General features: G+C 37.0%; 3 protein-coding genes across 3 annotated transcripts in view; 2 read left to right on the forward strand and 1 right to left on the reverse strand.

Moving 5' to 3' along the window:
- Positions 1-455: 455 nt before the first annotated feature.
- slc5a3b (solute carrier family 5 member 3b) lies at positions 456-10,073 on the reverse strand. Its single transcript, XM_067444068.1, has 2 exons — positions 9,770-10,073; positions 456-5,391 (listed from the first exon to the last, which is right to left on the reverse strand). The coding sequence occupies exon 2, from the start codon at positions 5,116-5,118 to the stop codon at positions 2,998-3,000; it is 2,121 nt and encodes a 706-aa protein (XP_067300169.1). The 5' UTR covers positions 5,119-5,391; positions 9,770-10,073; the 3' UTR covers positions 456-2,997.
- Positions 10,074-11,141: 1,068 nt separating this feature from the next.
- On the forward strand, positions 11,142-15,753 carry atp5po (ATP synthase peripheral stalk subunit OSCP). The gene is made up of 7 exons (XM_067445064.1): positions 11,142-11,243; positions 11,798-11,848; positions 12,272-12,382; positions 12,472-12,601; positions 12,853-12,965; positions 14,700-14,786; positions 15,515-15,753. The coding sequence occupies exons 1-7, from the start codon at positions 11,217-11,219 to the stop codon at positions 15,623-15,625; spliced, it is 630 nt and encodes a 209-aa protein (XP_067301165.1). The 5' UTR covers positions 11,142-11,216; the 3' UTR covers positions 15,626-15,753.
- Positions 15,754-19,315: 3,562 nt separating this feature from the next.
- dop1b (DOP1 leucine zipper like protein B) overlaps positions 19,316-21,917 on the forward strand; it is a 29,391-nt gene continuing 26,789 nt past the window's right edge. The window contains exon 1 of the mRNA XM_067444069.1: positions 19,316-19,513. The gene's annotated coding sequence lies outside the window, so the exon portion shown is untranslated. The remainder of the gene's footprint in view (positions 19,514-21,917) is intronic.

Here is a 21,917-nt window from a genome sequence, read left to right on the forward strand (position 1 = left end):
AAGACAGAGCCACTTATAAACAAAACTGTAAAACTTATTTTGAAATGCAGTGGTGTTTTGAATAACATGCAATGGTGTAAGTAAATTGTTGACAAATTAAGAATAAAAAAATATAAATAAAAAAACAGCATGCAAGTAAATTATACAATATATTAAAGTCAAATAACCAAGCTCACACAGTTTATTGTTCTCAAATGAATGTCTTTTTATTCATCCGCAACTTTTGATAATAAAAGTAGCAAATGTACAAATCATTTGTGTTATGTCTGATTAGATCAGAGATTGAAAGCAATAAAATCCATATGCGTTTTTTTAGCTTATGGAATGTTTTACAATGAATGGATGAAGCCCGTTTTAAGCAACACAAGGAATCTTAAGAGATGTACACACTCTAAACTAAAGCACAAAATAAATATCTGTTTTCTATACGCCATTCAATACAAATGTAAAATCCATTTAAATCAAAACACAAAACCCTTTTATTGTCATGAATGTCCATGTTTAAAAAGTAGCATAAAGGATTACATTAAATGAAGTATCGCAACGGACTTCAAATTCACATTATCACACACAAACAACATAACAGTGCTTTCAACAACAACAACAAAAAAGATAGAACCTCATCATCATTTTACTAATAAATGCATTCAAAAACTTTGGGTGCTGGTAAGAAAATTTGTGGTGAATCCAAAACCAACAATCACTTCCACCCCCACCCCAAAGCAAATATAGTATAGTTGATATTGCCAGAAAACAAATAATACCTACGCATAAATGTGCTAAAAGATGCTCTGTCAGATCATTAAATCTTACAAATAATGTTTACCAATATTTTGTAAAGTCAAAGAGATAAAATCAGTTTTGGATTATGACAACAAACATTCAATTAGGCCTCAAATAATCTCAACAGCACCCAAATTTTGCAATTTTACATTTAAGTCAATTTATTACATCTTAAGCAATCATATGTTTCACTGATATTGAGGTCAACCACAGTATTGACTGAATGATTCAATTCAGATAAATGCTATGAACCAGAATAAGATGAGAACTGATAGCTGCAAAGAAACAGTAATCACTTGTCAAAGTAACATTGAGAAGGACCATACGAGTCCAAAACCAAATCATTAATATGGGGGAAAGAAGCAGGTCTCTATACTTTCTTTTTATTTATGTCTTTTCCAATACAAAGATATGATCTGTATAAAAATGGATTTAAAAATATACAATTTTAATTTAAAATATAAAACAATCAGCTAATTTAACCCCAGTTTATTTTTGGGGGGTATAATGATTTTTGAAGGCTGATAAATAAATAAAAAGAACAAAAAAATATGAGACAAAATAAATGTTGCACCTCTTCACAATATCCATTTTGCCACAACCCTTCTGACTTAAAGGAAATGTATGTAAGATTGTGGCCAAAACTGGTACTGCAATCACTTTCAAATGACTGTAGAGCGGTGTATCCCCTCTCCCCCTCCCCCTGACTCAAGGTTGCCATGGCTGCAGGATCCAGCAGGAGCATTTGTAGCTGTAGCTGGGGTAACTAGAGCAGATCTGGCAACCCGAATGCTAAAACACTACTGACTTTGTGATTGGTAGATAGGTGGAGGGCAGAGCTTTAGGCCAAAACACAACATGACAACATCAACATCAGTTGAGGGCTGCAACAACAACTTTAAATGACAATATCCTGGCCGGACGACTGTTGTGATATAAGTATTTGAAATTAACATGATTTCTTAATGTCTAGTGACATATCAGGGCCATTTTATGATTAATTGAAATACAGTTCCTTTAAATCAAAATAATTTTGTTGCACCTTTGGGATAAATGTTCATTAAAATGATGTGCTTGTCAAAGTACCATATTAATACAACATTGTGAGCTTGCACTTAAAAAAAAACACAAAAAAAACACTTCTGTTTACAAAATATCTCACACCATTTCATTTTCACTAAGGCCGCATCCACCAGTTCCCCTTTGTCTGAACAAATAGAGCATTCAACAGCAGATCAATAACAAGTAATGCCTGTCACTGCAGCTGTATTCAAATTCTTCTTCTAGAAGAACAAGATATTATTTTTGCGCAGCAATCAAAATTGGACATCCCAGTCTAAACAACCTGTTTTGGGATATCATTATATCAGATTACAACATTTATGACAGTGTGCTCTAGCTTGAGTCTTTCCTGTGGTGGTTCTGAGAGTCATTCAGTAACATCTATAACCATGTCTGTGCATTTTATAGTTGATTTGTTTTGGAGTGATAATATCTTGGAAGTCTTTTTCACATGTCAGTCCCAAAATGCAAACAAAGCAGGGTCTTTACAGCCTATGCTCTTTACAAAAGGCATTTTGGTGTTGGTGTTTTTTTCCAATGAAAAAATTAAAGTTCCAATGAAAGTAGCTCTACATAAAGAGAAATTAAAGTACTCTGAAAATATAGAAAATTGATTACACACTGTTACAATTTACATTAAAGTCTTACTTGTATTTGGGAATGTATAGCAAGGTTACAGGTCATGATACTTTTTTATGCAAAAGATATTTTTAAATAAATTCTTTGAATCTTACAATAAATTTTAAAATTCACTTAAAATTCATTACTGTCACATTTCACATAAAACTTTGGAAATAAGATTCCACTTACATGAGTGACAAAATTAACGGCAAAAAATAAAAATAAAAGTAGTACATCCTAAATTTGCTTAACTTGACAGACCATAAACTACAAAAAGCTAGTTTCAATAATGAATTTGGTCATCAACATACCATTAAGGAATAGCATAAATATTTTCAAGGAGGTGTGACACAAAGCCAAGGAGAAACAATAAATAACTTCTATTGGAATGATTCAAAATGTTAAGAGTGCCTAAAAAGAAAGTTAAGAAAAAATACACTGTAAATATTACAGACCCTAGATGGCTTATAAAAACAAGTAGTTCATATAAATGTGCGGTCTTTCACACAGGGATAAGGTAAGACCAGCACATTACAAGGAGAAGTAAACAAACATGAAAACACCCAGTGAACAAACCAACACAAGGCCTACATTAAGTAACAGCTTGATCTTAGGGGGTTCATAAAGCATTTTGCGGACAGCTTCTTCATCTTCAATGACTTTGGGTTCGACAACAGGCCTTTTTTTCTCTTGATGACAAATCCAGTCAAATACTTGCGGGCAGTTCTCATCATCACACTGGCCTTTGTCCTTCTGTTTCACCAGTGTTGCGTGACCGTTGCCGTACAGCTCCATTGGTGTGGATGCCCCTGTGCTGGGGGTCGTGGGATCTTCGTCACAAGGCGAGGGCATGAGGAGTTTCATTTCAGCCCCATCAAGACATCTCTCCTTCTGAACATCATCAGGCACATCTTTTTTGAGGACTCCATTGCCATTATTGAGTTTGTACATCTCCTCTCGTTCAGTCCCAGCAAGCCGCTTAAGTTCTCTCAAGCCCCAAATTGTGGTACGCTTGACCTTCTCCACTGCTGGTGGTGCTGTGCACAAACTGACAATCACAGCCACCAGCCCGGAAATCCAAAACAGCCCGGCTGCAATGTACATGTAGTGGACATGAGTAATGAAAGCCGGACGCTCATCTGGCTGGTCACATTTTGGCTCACGATACACAAAGCCAAGGATGAGGCGGGTGGTGCCTAGAATGAACCCAGTCATACCGCCCCAAAACGCGCCGGTCTCATTGCAGCGTTTCCAGAAGACTCCGAGCAAAAAAAGGGCAGCAATGGGAGGTGTGAGGTATCCTGCAATTTCCTGGATGTACAGGTACATCTGGCCACCTTGCATCTCAATAATGACAGGCACCCAAGCGATGCTGATTGTCACCATGAAGATCACAAACACCCTGCCGACCACCACCAGCTCACGGGATGATGCACATACACGCAGCATTTTATATATGTCCAATGTGAAGATGGTGCTAGCGCTGTTAAAAATCGAGTCCAGGTCGCTCATGAGGGCAGCGATCATGACAGCCATCATCAACCCTCGGAGACCCACCGGCATCACGCTCATGACCAGCCGAGGGTAGGCGATGTTGGAACAGCCAGCTTGACTGCCACAAACAGCCATGCAGTGCTCTGGTCCAATGCACGCCAGCTCATCTGGGAACATTATTCGTGAGATCATTCCTGGAATAACAATGATAAACATGGGAAGGATTTTAAGTACTCCTGCCATAAGCGTGGAGCCTTTGGCATGGATGATATTCTTGGCAGCTAAGACTCTCTGAACGATGACTTGGTCCGCACACCAGTACCAAATGGATGCGGGTGTCTGCCCCAACAGGAAGCCCGGCCAAGGGATGTCCTCATCAAACGGTCCTCGTAGAAGCTTGAGAGAATCAGTCTTGGGATGGATTCGGCAGGAGTTTGTGTACTGGAAGCTGAAGTTGCTGTTAGCCAGGATGGCAGTGACGTTGGGGACTGCTTCCATGTATTTTTCTCGCACCCCTTCCAAGCCGCCTACCTTGACCAGACTGATGATGGTAAGGGTCAAGGCACCGCCAATCATGAGCACAGCCTGTAGAGTGTCCGTGTAGATCACAGCAACCAGTCCACCGGTCACTGTCAGGAAGGCAGTCATAGTGATAAGCAAGATGATTGACAGGTATAGATTCCAGCCAAGAGACTCCTGAATGAAAAGAGCGCCTGCGTACAAGTCCACTGAGAGTTTAGTAAAGACATACAGCAGAAGTGAGAGGGCAGCAAAGTAAATCTTTAGCCGCTTGCCTCCATAGCGCTTGGAGAGGTATTCTGGCATGGTGTAAACTCCACAGTGGATGTAGACTGGGATGAACACCCAGCCGAGCAGCTGCAGAAGAAGGAGTGCATTGAACTCCCAGGCGCCCACTGCAAAACCACTTGCTGCACCAGAACCAGCGAGACCAATGAAATGCTCGCTGCCGATGTTGCTGACAAACAGTGAGGCACCTATCACCACCCAATTCATATTTCGACCTGCCAGGAAGTAGCCACTGACAGTGCTATGGTTAGACTTCCACATGGCGAGCAGACCAATCACAAGTAAAAGTACAAAATAAAGTGCAACAACTGCAATATCCGCCGCCTCCATCATTGGTCCTGTTTTTAACATGTTACTATCACAGTTCAAAATGCAATTGTCTGAAAAAAATAGGTTTATTTGAGTAAAGATGCAAGCAAATGCACAAAAAATCTCTTATTCCTTTGGTTTGCTGTCTTTCTAGAAGGAAACGGAAGCATCCACCATCTGTCAGAGGAATTTCTATTTGGTTTGTGTTTGGTTTAGATTTGATTGGTAATCCAACGGTGCACTCATGAAGCACAAGAGTTATTTTGGGGAGGATGTCTCTGGCTTCTGGTCTAGAAATGGCAAGAGTTTACATTCCTGCAAGACAGCAAACACAGAAAGAAAGAGAGAGAGAAACATGGCATGCATTAGAAGTGTAGGTCATTCACTATTACTAGCCCCTGACTTTAATTGCCACAAAATGGGAAAATAACATTTTGCTGAACATTTTTTTTTTGATAACTGTTACAGTTGTTATTCTGTTAAACAATATACATATACGACAAACTTTTTGCCCGGTTTCACAGACAAGACTTAAACCTAGTCTCAGACTAAAATGGATGTTTGAGCGCAGAAAGCAACTTGCACTGATATATCTTAAAATATGTCAGTGCCGTTGTTTTGTCTCAAGATGCACACCAGTAATGTTTTTTTTTTCTTTTTTTTCAAAGGGACGTTTATATAAGTTACTTAAACATCCTAATTTAACTAAGACCTACTCTTGGCTTAATCCAAGCCCTATCTCAGAAAAGAGGTCAATATTAATTTATCGCTATTGGACAATATTGGATATTTAATTGCACATGCACATTTCACCACTTTAACATACATTCATACATTTACATTATAATGTAGTCCTGCAATTAAAACAATTGCTGATATCTTTTTATAGTTTTTTTCATTTATATAAATAAAGCAGTATAGAATGACATCAGTATATGACGGTCATCGTTTTAATAGTGTATCCCTAAAAGAAATTAACAGCAATAAAAACTCAAAAATTGTTTAATAAAAGTTACCAAGTCTCCATTTTTAAATATGATGATCAACATAACTAACTGTCAACATTATAATCAATTTATCTTTTCAAGCTTCATAAAAACAATTGTTTTCCCAATATTTATTTATACCTTACTTTCAACATGTATAAGAATTCAGATCTTTTTTTTTTGACTGAAAGTTGTTACATCTTGATCTCCCAATCATTATCGCCTCGCTTTAATGGTTGCATAACTTAGACTAGTGTTGTCACGATACCAAAATTATGACTTCGATACGATATCAGACTAAAATATCGATATATCGATACTAAATCGATACCACAGTAAAAAAATAAATAAATAAATAAATAAGATAAGATGCTTAATATGACAACAGAACTTATTATTCATTGTTATTTTTTACTAAAAATTCATGTGGCCAGCATGTTCCTTAGGGTTGGGCATCATTTTGATTTGAACAATTATTGATCAATTGATCAATTACTATTAAAATTATCTCACAAATTTTTGCTATCTCAATGTATTTTTTACAATAGGGTAATTGTGTTGCAGTAGCTTACACACAGCACAAGAAAGCTTGATTTCGAATGGTAAATTGAATTTAAAAAGACGAGTAAACAGTAATAAAATAATAACAAATAAACAGATTACAAACAATAGCACAAATAAATGCAATAGAATAGAAGATAAAAATTAAAAAGACTGCTTTATTTTTTCAGGTAGGTCTAACATTCAGATAAGAAACTGAATTAAAAAAATGCATAGTAATTACATTTAAAACAACATTGGATAATGTTCTTTGTAAAAAATTCAATAGCGTACAGATGAAACTATTAAAGTTACACAAGTTGATCAGTCAAGAGCAGTGTGATCGTTTGTCTTTTTGTAGTTTGAATAACAAATGACTGCGGTCCCTTTAAGACTAACAGACACATGGATCCTAACTAACACTGTTCCTGTTACTCGTTCTTCCTGAACTGTTTGCGACTGTGTTTACGTTAATACTCTTCCAGATGTGCACTGATAATTCTTTGAGTGTATTTGACCAATAATATGCTGGAAAAGGAAGCAAATGTTTGCACTTGTATCATGTCAGAGGCGGCTTTATTAGGGTAGGCTATGTGTGTGTGCGCTTCAGATGTGGAGCACGAAATCTGCGGGCATTAGTAGGCTAGAATTAATTTATGTGCAATCCCGCGCGAAATTCAGACCGATCACACACACTAACACTAACACACTGTCATGAGGAAAAAGTTCAGCAGAACGCGCGTTCGCCGTGCTCAGAGGTTAACCGGGCCGAGTGAGAATATGCCGGTGTGTGTCAGCTCGCTGACGGTCGGAGAGGAGAGCGCAGCTAATATCGATACTGTAAAAACTGAGAATCGTATCGTTTCAGATATTCCAGTATCGATATATATCGAAATATCGATATTTTTGACAACACTAACTTAGACATACGCAAATGTGCCGCATCGCTTCCCAATCCACTGCTCTGCCACCTGAAAACTATACCAGCTTGGACTTCAGGCACTAATTCCCTGTGAACCATAGGGCAGATTATTGCACAACACTACACTGGTTGGTTTTAACAGCCAGCTTAACATCCCATCTAACAGCAAGCTCATGGTCAGACTGCAACAGCTCTGACTAAAGTATCCAAACAGTTTGGTCATATTAATGTTAGGGTTTAAAGCGGAAATGAGAAGGAAAGATTTAAAAGTAATCAATGGTAACACACTACCAGAAGCTTATCCTCATCATAAGCAAAAAAAAATAAGGAACTTCAATAAGCGGTGACTACTGCCGCTTGTTGGTATTAAGAAATGTCTTAATTTATCCTGTCTGCATTTATCACACATCACATCAGTACAATGCAAACACTGTTCCTCATGATACAATACTGGGAGACATTTGCCCAAGCCTTACCAAACAAAATTGCTCTGTTTATGGCCATCTCACTAGCTGTCTTAATTTTTCCAAATCTTGATTAAAGCCACAAAATGACAACAATTAAAACAACAACAACAAAAAAATTCTCCTTACTTTACTTATCATAACCCTGTCTTTTTATAAACCAAGTTAGTTATGCCCTACTATGTATAAAATTATACACATTAAGAAATAATTACAACAGTACTTTTCTATGTAATAAAGCTCCACCACCATGACACCATGATTGTCTCACTGTGTCACTGTATGACACAAATTGTGCTGATGTTATCAGGTTGTGGATGGACCTCAGTGCTATAAATTTATCATAACTGACACATCACAAATGACACAATACTGAGTCAGTACTGTAAACAGATGACATCTTTGTTAAAAAGACAGTTAACCTTAATTATTTCATTGTTTACTGATGCTCACATTTTGCCAAACTTTGTAAGACTTAAATTTAGGTGGATCCCTGCATTGCACCTGAACACACATTTTGGGGGGCATTTACACTTTTCAGGGGTGCCAAAGGCCGAAATGAAATCGCTGGGTCTGGTCCAGGTTGGCACAGGTATGTCCCCCTTCTGGGGCCAGGCCTATGTGGAGCACAAAAAAGATGGTAGGCAGAATAACAAGTCTCAGCAATGAAATTAAATGGTGACCTTGACGGTCAGTGTGTAACTTTGTGCCTAATATCTCTTTTGAGTTCCACAATAGGAACAAAAATGAATGAATAAATAGATAAATAAATACAATTAAAAAGTCATTAAAAAAAATAGTAGGCTACATGATCTTTTTAATTGTCATACTATCCAAAACCAGACAGCCTGGAATAATCTCTTTATGGATCCTCTGGTTGGCCAAGAAAAAATGAAAACACTTGGCATTGGGAGGGGTGGGCAAGGAGAAAAATTTCCACTGCCAGACAACTCGTCTCACTACCTCAAATGTACTCTAGTAACCAATGACAACGACTTATAGATACTGATTTTTAAAAAAAGGAAAAAAAAGAAATCACGACAGTAAATACAAAAGACCTATCAACACCATTCATTCAGGATGGGTGACTAAAAAAAAAAAAAACAGACCTACACTGCTTGTGTTTATTGACACATGTCTATTTTGGGGAAAATATTATTCATTTTGCATGGAATTTTTTGACTGCTAACTCCAACGCTGTGCGATTCCTGCGAAATTTCTAGAAGCTGCGCTCGCCGGACTGGATGTAAAACTACTACTATGACTGAACGATATTTTTCAATAGTAATCAAGATAGTCAGTTAGTGCTGATTCTTTGCTGAAGATAACATCAACGTTTTCGACAAAAACACATTTACTCACCCTCTGTGGTGTATTTGCCTTGTTAATGCAGTCTACGGTTAATACACAACATCTAACGTTACCAAACCTGTATGACTTTCTTCCAAATAGCCCCCCTGCAAGTCCCCATGCACTTTCCTAGAATCAAAATAATAATAATGAATGGGGACCGAGCTGTCACACCTTCTTGCTCATTTTTTTAACGAACTATCCCTTTAATTCAAGACGTCTGCTGCGTCATGTCGTTTGAAAAACAATGTGCAGTACAAGATTTCATATTTATCTCGCAGATATTGACGGAATTTCTCAAATGTGGAGCATTTCTACGCCGCTACAAAAACAGTCGCTTTGCAAAATATATTATGTACGGATCATTGGTTTAGTTCAATTTTCCATTCCTGTTTGACTACTACAATAATTACACTTGAGATACAACTTACCATTTTTATGCAAATAGTCTTGAAATAAAGATTATTTATCGCGTGTTCCTAGAATGAACGAAGTGGTCCAAGCGAGGTGAATCATCTACATCAGTGTCTGACAGTTTCAATTCAGAAGCTTGCAGGATGTGTTCGCTGTCAGAAAAGGTATTTAAAAGTTCAGAAATTGTAGATTTCAGTCCCTCTGAATGAATGGTGATCCAAACGCGCCTTTTATAAACGTCCATCTACTCTCTTTTCTTCCGCTGTACTGTACACGCCCTTTACATGTGGTGTGTAGCCTAAACGTGACGACGTGGCCTAACGTAAATTTGCATAAGTTACGCCTACTATATATGACAAGAGCTATTGTTTCATGACTTATCACCCCTTAGTCCCTTACTTAATACTGGAAACTTCCAGAAATTACCCTTATTTAGCTACAATCAAACCTTCAGGACTATACGAGACACAGTCTTTGGACGGACTAATTCTAAGCCTCTTAAGTTTTGCAGTCAAAAGAATAATCTGGAAATGCCCCGAGAGTCCCGAGAAGTTGGGTTTGCAATGCTCATTAAAAAGTTATTTACAAGTTAGTTGACTTTTATTAAATGCTTGTTATCATTTAATCCAACACAGCAATATATTTCACAAACCCTTCATAATTATGAATTAGCTATAAATATAATTCTAGACTCTAAGTGATCCACAGGGTCTGACTCCCACAAGTGCACCTGAAGTGTCCACCTACACTCTGAAGCTGAATAAAACACATAAACAAACAATAGGCCTACCCAAGTTGGTTGTGTAGCCTAATGCACCAATAAACTGGTTGCCAACCACCATAAAATAATAATAATAATAATGGCTAAGAAGAAGAAGAAGAAGTTGGTTGCAACCTGTCATAAAAACCAGAGAGATGAAGTCCTAATACTCATTGATTTTGTTCCATCTTTAGCAATATCCTGTGAGTGATCTGGGTGAAATTATCAAGACAAATTAGTGACTTAATCTCTATGCAGCTGATATCCTCATGAGGTAGGCTACACATATGTTGCTTTTAAGGTAGGCTACTATATAGATAAACCCGACCTTGATCTTAATAAAAGTAGCCTATATCGGATTTTGTAAGCCGTTATTTATTTATTTAATTTTTTAGTGAGATAATTATAAGATAGGCCTATATAATTTTGGATAATTTGGAATGACCACCAGATATAGATCTAGCATTCATCTTGCATCACAAATAGCTTAAGACGCCTCACACATGTTGACTGTCACTGTCCAATGAAAGCTTTTTCCAAAGCGGTTTGTCTGGTTTATCCCGTGATCTTTCCGAGTAATTTTCCATTGATATGACTAACTACATTTCCCACAATGCATGAGCGCTGCTCTGGCGTATTTCTTTAGTACTTCCCAGACTTTCACGCATGCGCAGTGTTTTTGACCTACACAGTCGCAGGAGAAAATGGCAGCGCTTGGACTGGGGCAGCAGGTATGACATTCTAAAAACCTTGTTAGTTTTATGGAATACCGCGAGCGGTTTGGCTTCGTGTAGTTAAATCCATGTGCTCTGTTGAAACTGTAATTAATTGACAGGCTTAAACCCAGCTGATTTATCTGATAAGGAAAGGAGGCCTTGACAGGCAGTGTCTACTCCGCAACATGTAAAGTAACGTTACAGTGATTCAAACCCTGTGCTCTTGTGAGATCTAATAATCCGTTATCACTGATATCAAATCATATTAAGTTAAAAATGTTCATTGGCGTCTCGTCTCTTGAGTTGTTTGAATGGATTTATTTATTAGTTGTGCAAATGTCCTGATGAGTTTATGCTCTAAAATGTGATTGGACATATGTTTTAAATCCTGCAGAAGTTAACATACAACGTGATGCAGTTTAGTAGGTTTTGAGACGCAATGAATGATAATACTGGAATGAAGAGCATATGTTTATATGTATATCCCGGTCGTGTCATTGAGAGTCCGTTATATTTGTTATATCAAGTCTGCATGCAAGTTGGTTAACTTAATATTTTTCTCTCTACAGGTGCGTCAGTTTAGCACTTCTGTGATCCGACCAGTAGCAAAACTTATCAAGGTAAGTCATTTTCTTAAATTAAATCAAGTCAAAAGACCATGCATGGTTTCACCTGCACATTGCAAAAGTTACAATGGTTAGTAATGGTAACCACAGTTTACCCTAAAATACCTACATTAATTTAAAATAACAAATATTCTAAATGTGTCTTACATAAGTGTAATGTATGATTTTGCAGTGCTGATATTGGTAGTAATTATGGTGTTTTGATGAAACTGAGATTTCTGTGTGTAAAAGTATTACATTTTTTATTTGTCTGTTGATTTAACTCCATGGTTTAATACAAGTTTATTTACTGTGTATACTATGATATAATGATGTAGTAGTTACAGGCTTTCTTTGATAATGGTTTTATATATTATAGTCAAGCTGCTATAGTGTAAGATTTTTTTTCTGTTTTTTTACCATACTGTGTTTCTTCAGCCTCCTATCCAGATCTATGGGGTTGAGGGACGCTATGCTACTGCCCTGTTCTCTGCTGCCAGCAAGCAGAAGAACCTTGATAAGGTTGAACAGGAGCTTGGACGTGTGTCTGTGAGTATCCCTTTAGATTTCTCTCTTTGTTTCTGCTTGCTACACAGTGATTTAATCAGTTATGGATCTTCAATTTTCCTGCTTTCTAGAGCCTGATTAAGGATCCTAAGCTGTCAAGTGTTGTGATGAACCCCCATGTCAAGCGTGGTATCAAACAGAAGACTTTCATTGATTACTTGACCAAGGCAAAACTCTCCCCCATCACCATCAACTTCATCAGTGAGTGCTGAAAGAGTACACTGAAAAGTTTGCAGTGTAAAGTGAAGTTTGTACATTGCATATTCGCACAGTGAAAAGTCTGTATATTTAAAGGGCTACTTCAGGGATTAGCATATGGCTTTCTATCAGTAGAAACCCTGGAGTATATTAGAATGATTGCGATCGAGAACAAAGTGTATTTATATATGTGATTTTTTTTTTTTTTTTTTTTTTTTTTTTTTTTTTTTTTTTTTTTTTTTTTTAATGAACAGATGTCCTGGCAGAAAATGGTCGCTTGACCTTGACCCCTGGTGTCATCTCAGCCTTTGGAAAAATGATGAGTGCCCACAGAGGAGAGGTCACATGCTCGGTCACCACTGCTCAGGTAAGCTGTGCATAAATTTATATATTTTTTTGCTCTTCTTGTACACATTTCTTTTAATTTTAACCTCAATATTACTACTAAATAAAATGTTTCAACCCTCTACAATATGAGTAAAACACTCACATATGCAAGTAAATGTTCACTCTGGGCGGCTAAATTATATCTATCATTATTCATTGGCTAATAAATTCTTATATTTTACTCACCTGTGTGTGTGTTAGAGGTTAAGAAAAAGTTTAGCATAGATATATATATTCACTCGGTGAACACTCTAGCTAGTGTGTGAGTTTCTCAGCTCATCTGACAACGTACTGTATATTATCTATGAAGGTGCACAACTCGCCGTCACTTTGCTGAGCACATTTCTCACAAACAAACAAATGTGCGTGCGACAGAGTGCGCAAGAGTCTTGCATACCACGCGGAATTGCCACGCTACATGTTAGCAATATTCTTTGTTGTATTTTCCTGTCAAAACATACCAGAATTAATTTACAATTATTCAGCTTTTAAGAACAAGCAGAAGATATGCCAGGGTTTTTTTTCCGGTAGTGGGCAGAACTAGTGTGCAAACGGCAATCTCATTGGCTGGCGCTCATCTTTTCCTGTTTTAATTTCAGTAGATCAGTTTGAGCGAATACTGTCAACGTGATTAATATTCATGAACCCAGCAGCTCATAAATCCTTAGTGTTTTGTATATTGTTATTAGTAGTAGATTTAGTATTGTTAATATTATCTTACTATATTACTATTATTACTTTTTTATTTTTACAGAGGCACCATCATCAGTCTAAAGTTAAATAAAAAATATGCATTTATACATGGTTACCTAAAGTTTTATTTCTAATTTTTTAAGTTCTATCATTAAATAGTGCTTGATTGATTATCATATCATAACACAGTCTGATGCTTGATTGAATGATGTTAAGAGTGAACATTCAGATATTTAAAAAGCTGGACCTTTTTTACGAAGATATTGCTCAGTTAGGTGTAAAGTGTGCATATATAATAAAGTATCCTATATCAGTCTGGCGACTAATGGGTCCTGCACACTGTGCGATTTTTCAAAATCCTTTGCGAATGTCCCTTGTCAGACTGTACGAACATGATCGCCATGTCACACTGTAAGATCTCAGTTGACATTATGTCAGACTGCACGATAGTTAAGGTGCGCTAAAAACGGACGCGCGCAAGAAAACTCACCCGGAGTTTTATATCATCAATGAATGACGCATTCAGTGACGGTGAGCTGCATTACACGCGGGACTGAAATGCTGGCTATAAAAAAATCTCTAGTACTCGTTTTGGTCATAGTTTGTCTTGAAAAACGGAGATATTTGACTGTCGTCGTAGGAGAAGTCACACTGCAGGATTGTGTGCCAAATCTTCTGACACTGCCAGAATTTTGTCTGAGGTAAAATTTGATCGCAGCGCTCATTAATCGGCTGCTGGTGAACATGTCAAACTAACGACCAAAGACGTCAGATTTTATCCTAGGATCTGAGGAATCTTTTAGGATTTGCAAAATTTGTCCCAGACGGCCAAATCGTGGCCAAAATCGCACAGTGTGCACCCGGCTTAAGCTAAAAAATGTACTAGCCAATGGCTATTCTATTGCCAATTCAATGTGCGTAGAGGGTTGTTTTGTTTTACTCTGCATATAAACTGCACTGCTGATTAAGTTTGACTAATTTAATATTTCTTTTATTGTCTTTATGCTGAATGTCTGAACAGGCTCTGGATGAAGCTAGTCTTGCAGAGTTGAAGGTGGCGCTGAATGGTTTCCTTGCAAAGGGAGAAACTATCAAGCTTGAGACCAAGGTAGGGGGGCTTATTCCAATGGGTGTCTTTTTGCTAATTTTGTGCTAATTTTAATCTAAAGATCCATATTTTTTTAAAGCAGGTATTCGGGTCAGCATAATGCTTTGACTTTTGTTTTTCACTAAAGTGTAAAAGAATGCAAATGTTATTCCTGTTTAGTGTAGTGTTGTCAAAAGTACAGACCGCGATACCAAATCGGTACTGAAATTAAAAAATGTGAGTCTAAGTGCTGTTGAGCTGTAATTCTAAACCTCTGACTGGCCATTGTGCTCATCGGATGTGCCTGAGAGCAGAGTTTGAAAGCACACGGAAGTGTTTGAAGGTGTTTTGAAATGTATGAAAGCACAAGTGGGCGTCAACCAGCAGACCGGTAGGCTGCATTCAAGCGCTCTGTGTGTATCTGTGTAAGTGGTCTGTGAAAAGCGCCAGTGATGTATATTTACATGTTTGTGAAGCGCTGATCATTGTAGCTAATCACAGACACATTTGATGAGCATGTGAGGGGTGTTTCCGATTCCACTAAACAGTCGGTACTTTTGACAACACTTGTGTATTGTACCGGAGAAGTGTGTATGAGTGTGTAACATTTGCAACATTGAATAAAGAAAAAATGACCACGTCTTGTCATGTGGAAATGAACATGTGAAATAAATAGCTTCTATCAAAGTGTTTTCTTATATTTATTATAATACAGATGTTTCATGTGTTTCTCTTCCTCCTTCCCACAGTCTGATCCATCTATTCTGGGGGGCATGATCGTGAGCATTGGTGATAAGTATGTGGACATGTCTACTAAGACAAAGATCCAGAAGCTCACAAAGCTGATCAGGGAGACCTAAGTCCTGTGGACTGTCCAGACCTACTCTAATAAGATTCAGGAGCTGAAGAAAGAACGACATCTCTGCTATTGTGTAGTTGAATGACCTTGTCCAGTTGTGTTCCAAATAAATATTATGTAACATTTAAACTGTGTTTGTTGTTGTTTTTTGAGAGGGAATTCCCATTTTTATTTAGTATGATATTTAATATAAAATGATATTATATATTTACAGTTTATACTGTATTTAGTGGAAATGTAACCTGGAATTGCTAATCTTTTAAAGGATTAGTTCACCCAAAAATGAAAATGATCCCATGATTTAGTCATCCTAAGTGTAAATGACATTCTTCTTTCAGACGAATAAATTCTGAGATATATATTTTTAAAAAAGTTCTGGCTTATCCATGCTTTATAATAGCAGTGAAATGTTGCCTCGTTTACGATGTCCATTAAAAGTGCATCTATTCATCATAACTGCTCCACACGACTCTGGGAGGTTAATGAAGGCCATCTGACGTGACGTGGCATGTTTGTGTAAGAAAAATGTCCATATTTAAAACTTTATAGACTAAAATAACAAACTTACGTCAGAAAGCTGTACGCAGTTCGCAGCTTTGACGCCTCTAGTGGATCGTGCTGGCCAACAGACTCAAGCCCCTCTTCTCTTATATCGAAAATTCTCTTCAATTTCTCATAAAATAATATATGTTTTAGACTAATTCATCACCGGTGTTTTTTTGTTGTTGCTTTCTGTACTTCTGCGTTCTTCAATATGCATGAGGTTACTCTTTCACCAAAAATCGGTGTGTACGGCAATCTGCCGGAAGTTAGTTTTTTAAGTTTGTAAAGTTTTAAATATGGATAATTTTCTTACATCAACGACCCACTTCACTTCAAAAGGCCTTTATTAACCCCCAGGAGCTGTGTGGAGCAGTTATATGATGGATAAATGCACTTTTATGGACTTCATAAACGAGGCAACAATTCATTCTAATTAACCAACTGATGTCACATATGGACTACTTTGATGATGCAATGTGCATACACTTTCATATGCTCTCGGACTAAATCTAAAATATCTTAAACTGTGTTCTGAAGATGAACGGAGGTCCTACGGGTGTGGAACAACGTTAGAGCGAGTCATTAATGACATAAATTTAATTTTTGGGTGAACTAATCCTTTAAATCTTACTGGAACCTGAACTGGCAATAACCCGTTTTACTGGCCAAAATGGCTTTATAGTTAGGGTTATATTGCCACCTGTTGGTTTGGCAGGCTCTTGACAGTGCTTCATTGTGTGTTTTCATGTGGATGGGAATTTCGTATTTATTTATTTATTTTTAAATGGAGGAGGAAAAAACTCAAATAAATGCTGTTCTTCTGAAATTTATAATTATCAAAGAATCCTGTAAATAGTTATCCATATCCGAATCCATAGTTTCCATTAAAATATTAAATATTAAGCAGCAGAATCATTTTCAGTCAGCATATCAGAATGATTTCTTAAGGATCGTGTAACACTTTAATAAATTTAAACAGTCAAATTAATTATTCTGCCTTGAGCTGCTAAACATAAAGAGCCAGTAAACTTTATTGTGCAGAGTTTCATCTTAAAGTGTGCTGTGCTTTTGGTCTAAGCAGATTTTAAAATCATTCTGGTATCGTCTAAATTAAACTTAGTTGTGTTTCTTATTCTCCTACAATCTTCTAAGTTTTGTATCTCATTTGTCTTGCACTTCACTACAGCCCCACATGACAATAACGGACTGCACTATGAGAAGAAGGCAAGCCGGCAGAAGCAGTGTGATGCTTTGGGCAATGTTGGGTTCTTGGGTCCTGCCATCCATGTGGATGTTACTTTGACACGTACCAAAAAGCAATGTTGCAGGTGTTGACTTGGCCTCCAAATTCTCAAGATCTTAATCAAATCAGGCATATGTGGGATGTGCTGAACAAACATCTGATCCATGGATCCAAGATTTCAATATTGCATGAAAGCGTCACTGCCTTGGCCGGCTTGCCTTCTTCCCATAGCGCATCCTGGTGTTATGTGTTCCCCAATTAAGCAACACACACACATCCAGCCATCCACGTGATGTAAAAAAAACGGGATTAATCAGAACAGGCCACCGTGCATTGCTCCATAGTCTAGTACTGATGCTCACGTGCCCATTTTTGGCGACTTCAGCAGTAAACAGGGGTTAGTCTGTGCACCTTGATTGGTCTGCGGCCCCATATGCAACAAACTGACTGTGCATATTCTGATACTTTTCTATTAGAACCAGCATTACCTTCTTGAGCAATTACAGCTACAGTAGCTCCTCTGTTTGATCAGACCACATGGACCACCGTTCGCTCCCACCGTGCATCACTGAGCCTTGGCCACCCATGACTGTCGCCGGTTCAACACTGTTCCTTCCTTGGACCACTTTTGATAGACACTGACCACTGCAGACAACCCACAAGAGCTGCAGTTTTAGAGATGCTCTGACCTGTCTAGCCATCACAATTTGGCCCTTGTAAAAACGTGCTCAAATCCTTGCACTTGCCCATTTTTCTTGCTTCTAACACATCAACTTTGGGGACAAAATGTTCACTTGCGGCCTAATATATCCCACCCACTAGGTACCATGATGAAGAGATAATCAGTGTTATTCACTTCAGTTCTCATATGTGTGTGTGTGTTACATCTTATAAATCATCCTAAATGATGTTTCTGTGAGGGTTGTACATTATAAAACTAGTTTGTACAGTAAAACATCATTCTATCTATGGAAAGTCCCTGTAAAACATGGAAATTCAACATGGTTAGCTTCAGGTTTGGCTATTCTTGTGAGAGCCAAATGTCCTCAATAGTGAAATAGTATGACAGCTGAGCTGACTATAGTGAGGACATTTTACTGGTCCTCACTAGTTTAAAAGGCTTATACATGAGCTTATATATAAGCATATACATAAGACTTATACATGAACACAAAACGTGTTATGCATCTTTCTATGATGGGTAGTTCATGGGTAAGGGTTGGGTTAGGCCAAAGAAAATATCATCAACCTGATAATCAATGTAAGTCTTATGCAATGTCCTCACTAGTGAATATATAGACTATGGGAGAATTGGGGTTAACGTGAGGCAGAAAGATGGATTGGTTGCTCCAAAAAAAGAAAAACATTATAAGTAAAACTACACTATACTAAAACAACAGCACGTATAGGCCTAATAGCAAGGTGATGCAAACAAGGCAGGCTAAGGTACAAAAGGTCATCTATACGGCATCTGTCTGACAGTCTCTTTCTTTTCATCCATCCATGTTTTCAGGTAACGTTAAAAGTCACTGCTGCTCTGCATCTCACATTAAAAGCCATTGATGTAACAATGCCTAAGTAAACTAAGCGCTCTTATCACGAATGCACTAACGGTCAGCCGCTGTAAAATGTGACAACTTGATGAGAGAAATGTAAACAGATGACATCCTGGAAGATACCAACGAATAGAGGTAAAGCTGAAAAGGAACATAGCTGTCTAATAAATACCGTTTCTTGAAAAACACTAAAACGGATAATGCACTGCTTTTTCGTAAAATTCTAATCTTTATTGCAATAAACATAAAATAAATTAAGAATGCAACAAAAGCTAAAAATAGGCCTAATGTATTGTCAACACACCTCGCGTCATGGCCACATGGTTCGTCCCCCTCCGCCCATCAGGAAGTGTACGCAAATGAAATGTTTGGTGGAAATCAGCTGAGCGATTCAATTCTATCTAGGCTAGCTGGATGAAGCTTTAAACATTAATATGCAGTAACTGTCCTCTCTTGTACTCGTTTTTTGCTGTTTTTAAACTGTCGATTTATCGTTATTTGGCACGAGACCCTGTCATCTGTCGACCATCCTATTTTGCTGCAGTGGGTGAGTCATTCAGTTCTTACAATAGCATGACATGGTTTAATGGATGTGATCAAATATTAATGGGTAGTTTTTGTAAACCATCTCTAAAAGTATCACTGTAATCGTGACTTTAGTTCAAACAGAAGGTAGTTTTTATTTGTGATGGTTGGTGTTTGTTTTAACAGTAGGTGAGACATGTTTTGTTAATTTTTATTATTTATTTAATAATCTTATTATTTATAATTGTTTTGCATTGAACCATCCAGTTTAATGGGACGTGTTTTCACTATGTAAAATATGTGTTATGGATGGGCCATGATTAACTGTCAAACCATGAGGTTTTAATACTCTTTGATGAATATGCATGTAATGGATATGATGTTCTGTGTGGTAGCCTGTAAGTCAATGGATGCAACAACAAGGACAGATTTGAGTTACATAACAGGTCTCTCTGTGTGGTGTGTTCCTCACTGCTGCTTAAATGAATCTGTTGCTCAAACATTGGGAAAGGTGTATTGCAGAGTTCCAGCTTCCATAACTACATATTCCTAGGCATATGTATATCACATACACATCTATATCCATTTGCAGTACATTTCTCTGTCACCCCGTGTTTTCACTGGTATGCTGTTAACAGAGGCACTATTAATGACCCAATCAATAGACCAATATTATTATGCGCAAACTTGTAGACTAAATCCATGGCCTAGGGAGAGCTGGCTTTTGTATGCTTTGTAGGGTGGCTGACAAATCAATCCTTTAGAAGGTGGAGATTGTCCACAATATGTGGTGCATGAATTGAGTACTGGAATCTGGAAATAGAAACATTTTAATGACATTTACACTACCATTAAAATGTCTGGGGCGGAATTATTTTTGTCCAGCAACGAGGGATTAAACTGATTTATAATGTTACAAGAGATGTATTTGTTGTTCTTTTGAACTTTCTAATAATACCACTATTCATTAAAGAATCCTGATTGAGAAAATTGTTATGGTTTCCACAAAAATGTTGAGCAGCACAGCTCAAGACTCGCCCTCAAGTCATCCAAGGTGTATATGACATTCTTATTTTAGACAAATAAAATCAGTTATAGTAAGAAAAGTCCTGGCTAATCCAAGCATTATAATGACAGTGAATTATTTCAACATTGAAAAAAATAATAAGATATGCTACTTGAGCACCAACAAATATTAGAATGATTTCTGAAGGATCATGTGACACTAAAGACAGGAGTAGTGATAGTAGTGGCAGGAGTAAGACAGGAGTAGTGGTTTTAAATGATTATATTTCACAATATTACCATTTTCTGTATTTTCTAACAAAATAAATGTAGTCATGGTCAGCATAAGACAATTTTAAAAACAATTTACCTCAAACTTTTGAACGGTTGTGTACATGCACCTGATTTTAATCAGAATTTAGAGCCACGACCCCTTAACCTGACTGCTGTTTACGTTGTTAGTTTTATATTATGTTCTATTTTCTAAAAAATCTGAAGAAGTTACCTGTCATGACATCTTATGTACACTTTGTGAACAGAACACCCTAAGCACTGAAAATGCTCATTTCCAATCAACTGTAATTTTATATTAGAAGTTTTTATCTCTACAATAAACTATACAAATGTATTTTCCTTCAGTTTTAAACCATCATGCTTTTGTCTTTTATTCTTTAGGACATTTTTGAGAAATAATGTATTATGTTCACAGAGTTACTGACCGAAATGACTTAAGTTAAATGGCAATACTGAGCATCTCCTGTATACAGGAGAAAACCACAGCAAAAATGCATGTCTTCATTTACTTATTAAAAATATGCTGATTACATGTAAACAGGAATATTCCAATAGATAAGGAAAATATAAACTTCTTTATTTTCATACAGGCAGTGTAAAAGTAAAATAAATAAAATTGCTCTATAATTATTAAGACTTGACTAACCACTGTCACCATTTTAAAGGCTTTTTGTTGCTTACTTGTGACCTTTTTTAATGAGCTGCTGTTTTAATGAATGTAAACTGCTAATGATATTAAGAGCATAAGCTCGGATAATTGTGTGTGTTTGTGTTTGCTATGGTGGCTTTGTGCCTCCCCCTGCCAGACACAGAATTTCTTTGATGTGTGAATAAAAGTGGACACCATAAGAAATAACATTTTTTTTACAGAAAACTGTTAATTGGATGACTCTGTTACAATCAAATATGATTTTTTAAAAATGTATAATTTTTTTAATCAGTAATGTACATTAGTGTGCTTTGTTATATTTTGTGTTGTTTAGTCAATGTTTATTGCATTATATTGGTGTTTTGTGTTGATGGTGTTTGAATGAGCTTTGACCTTGTTTTATGAACAGGTCACTTACGATGACCTCTAAATCATTTTGTGGCTTTCTTTTGTGCCACCTGTATTGATGTTGTGGTTA

The sequence above is a fragment of the Pseudorasbora parva genome, chromosome 5 (genome assembly GCF_024679245.1).
Source record: "Pseudorasbora parva isolate DD20220531a chromosome 5, ASM2467924v1, whole genome shotgun sequence".
Lineage (NCBI taxonomy): Eukaryota > Metazoa > Chordata > Actinopteri > Cypriniformes > Gobionidae > Pseudorasbora > Pseudorasbora parva.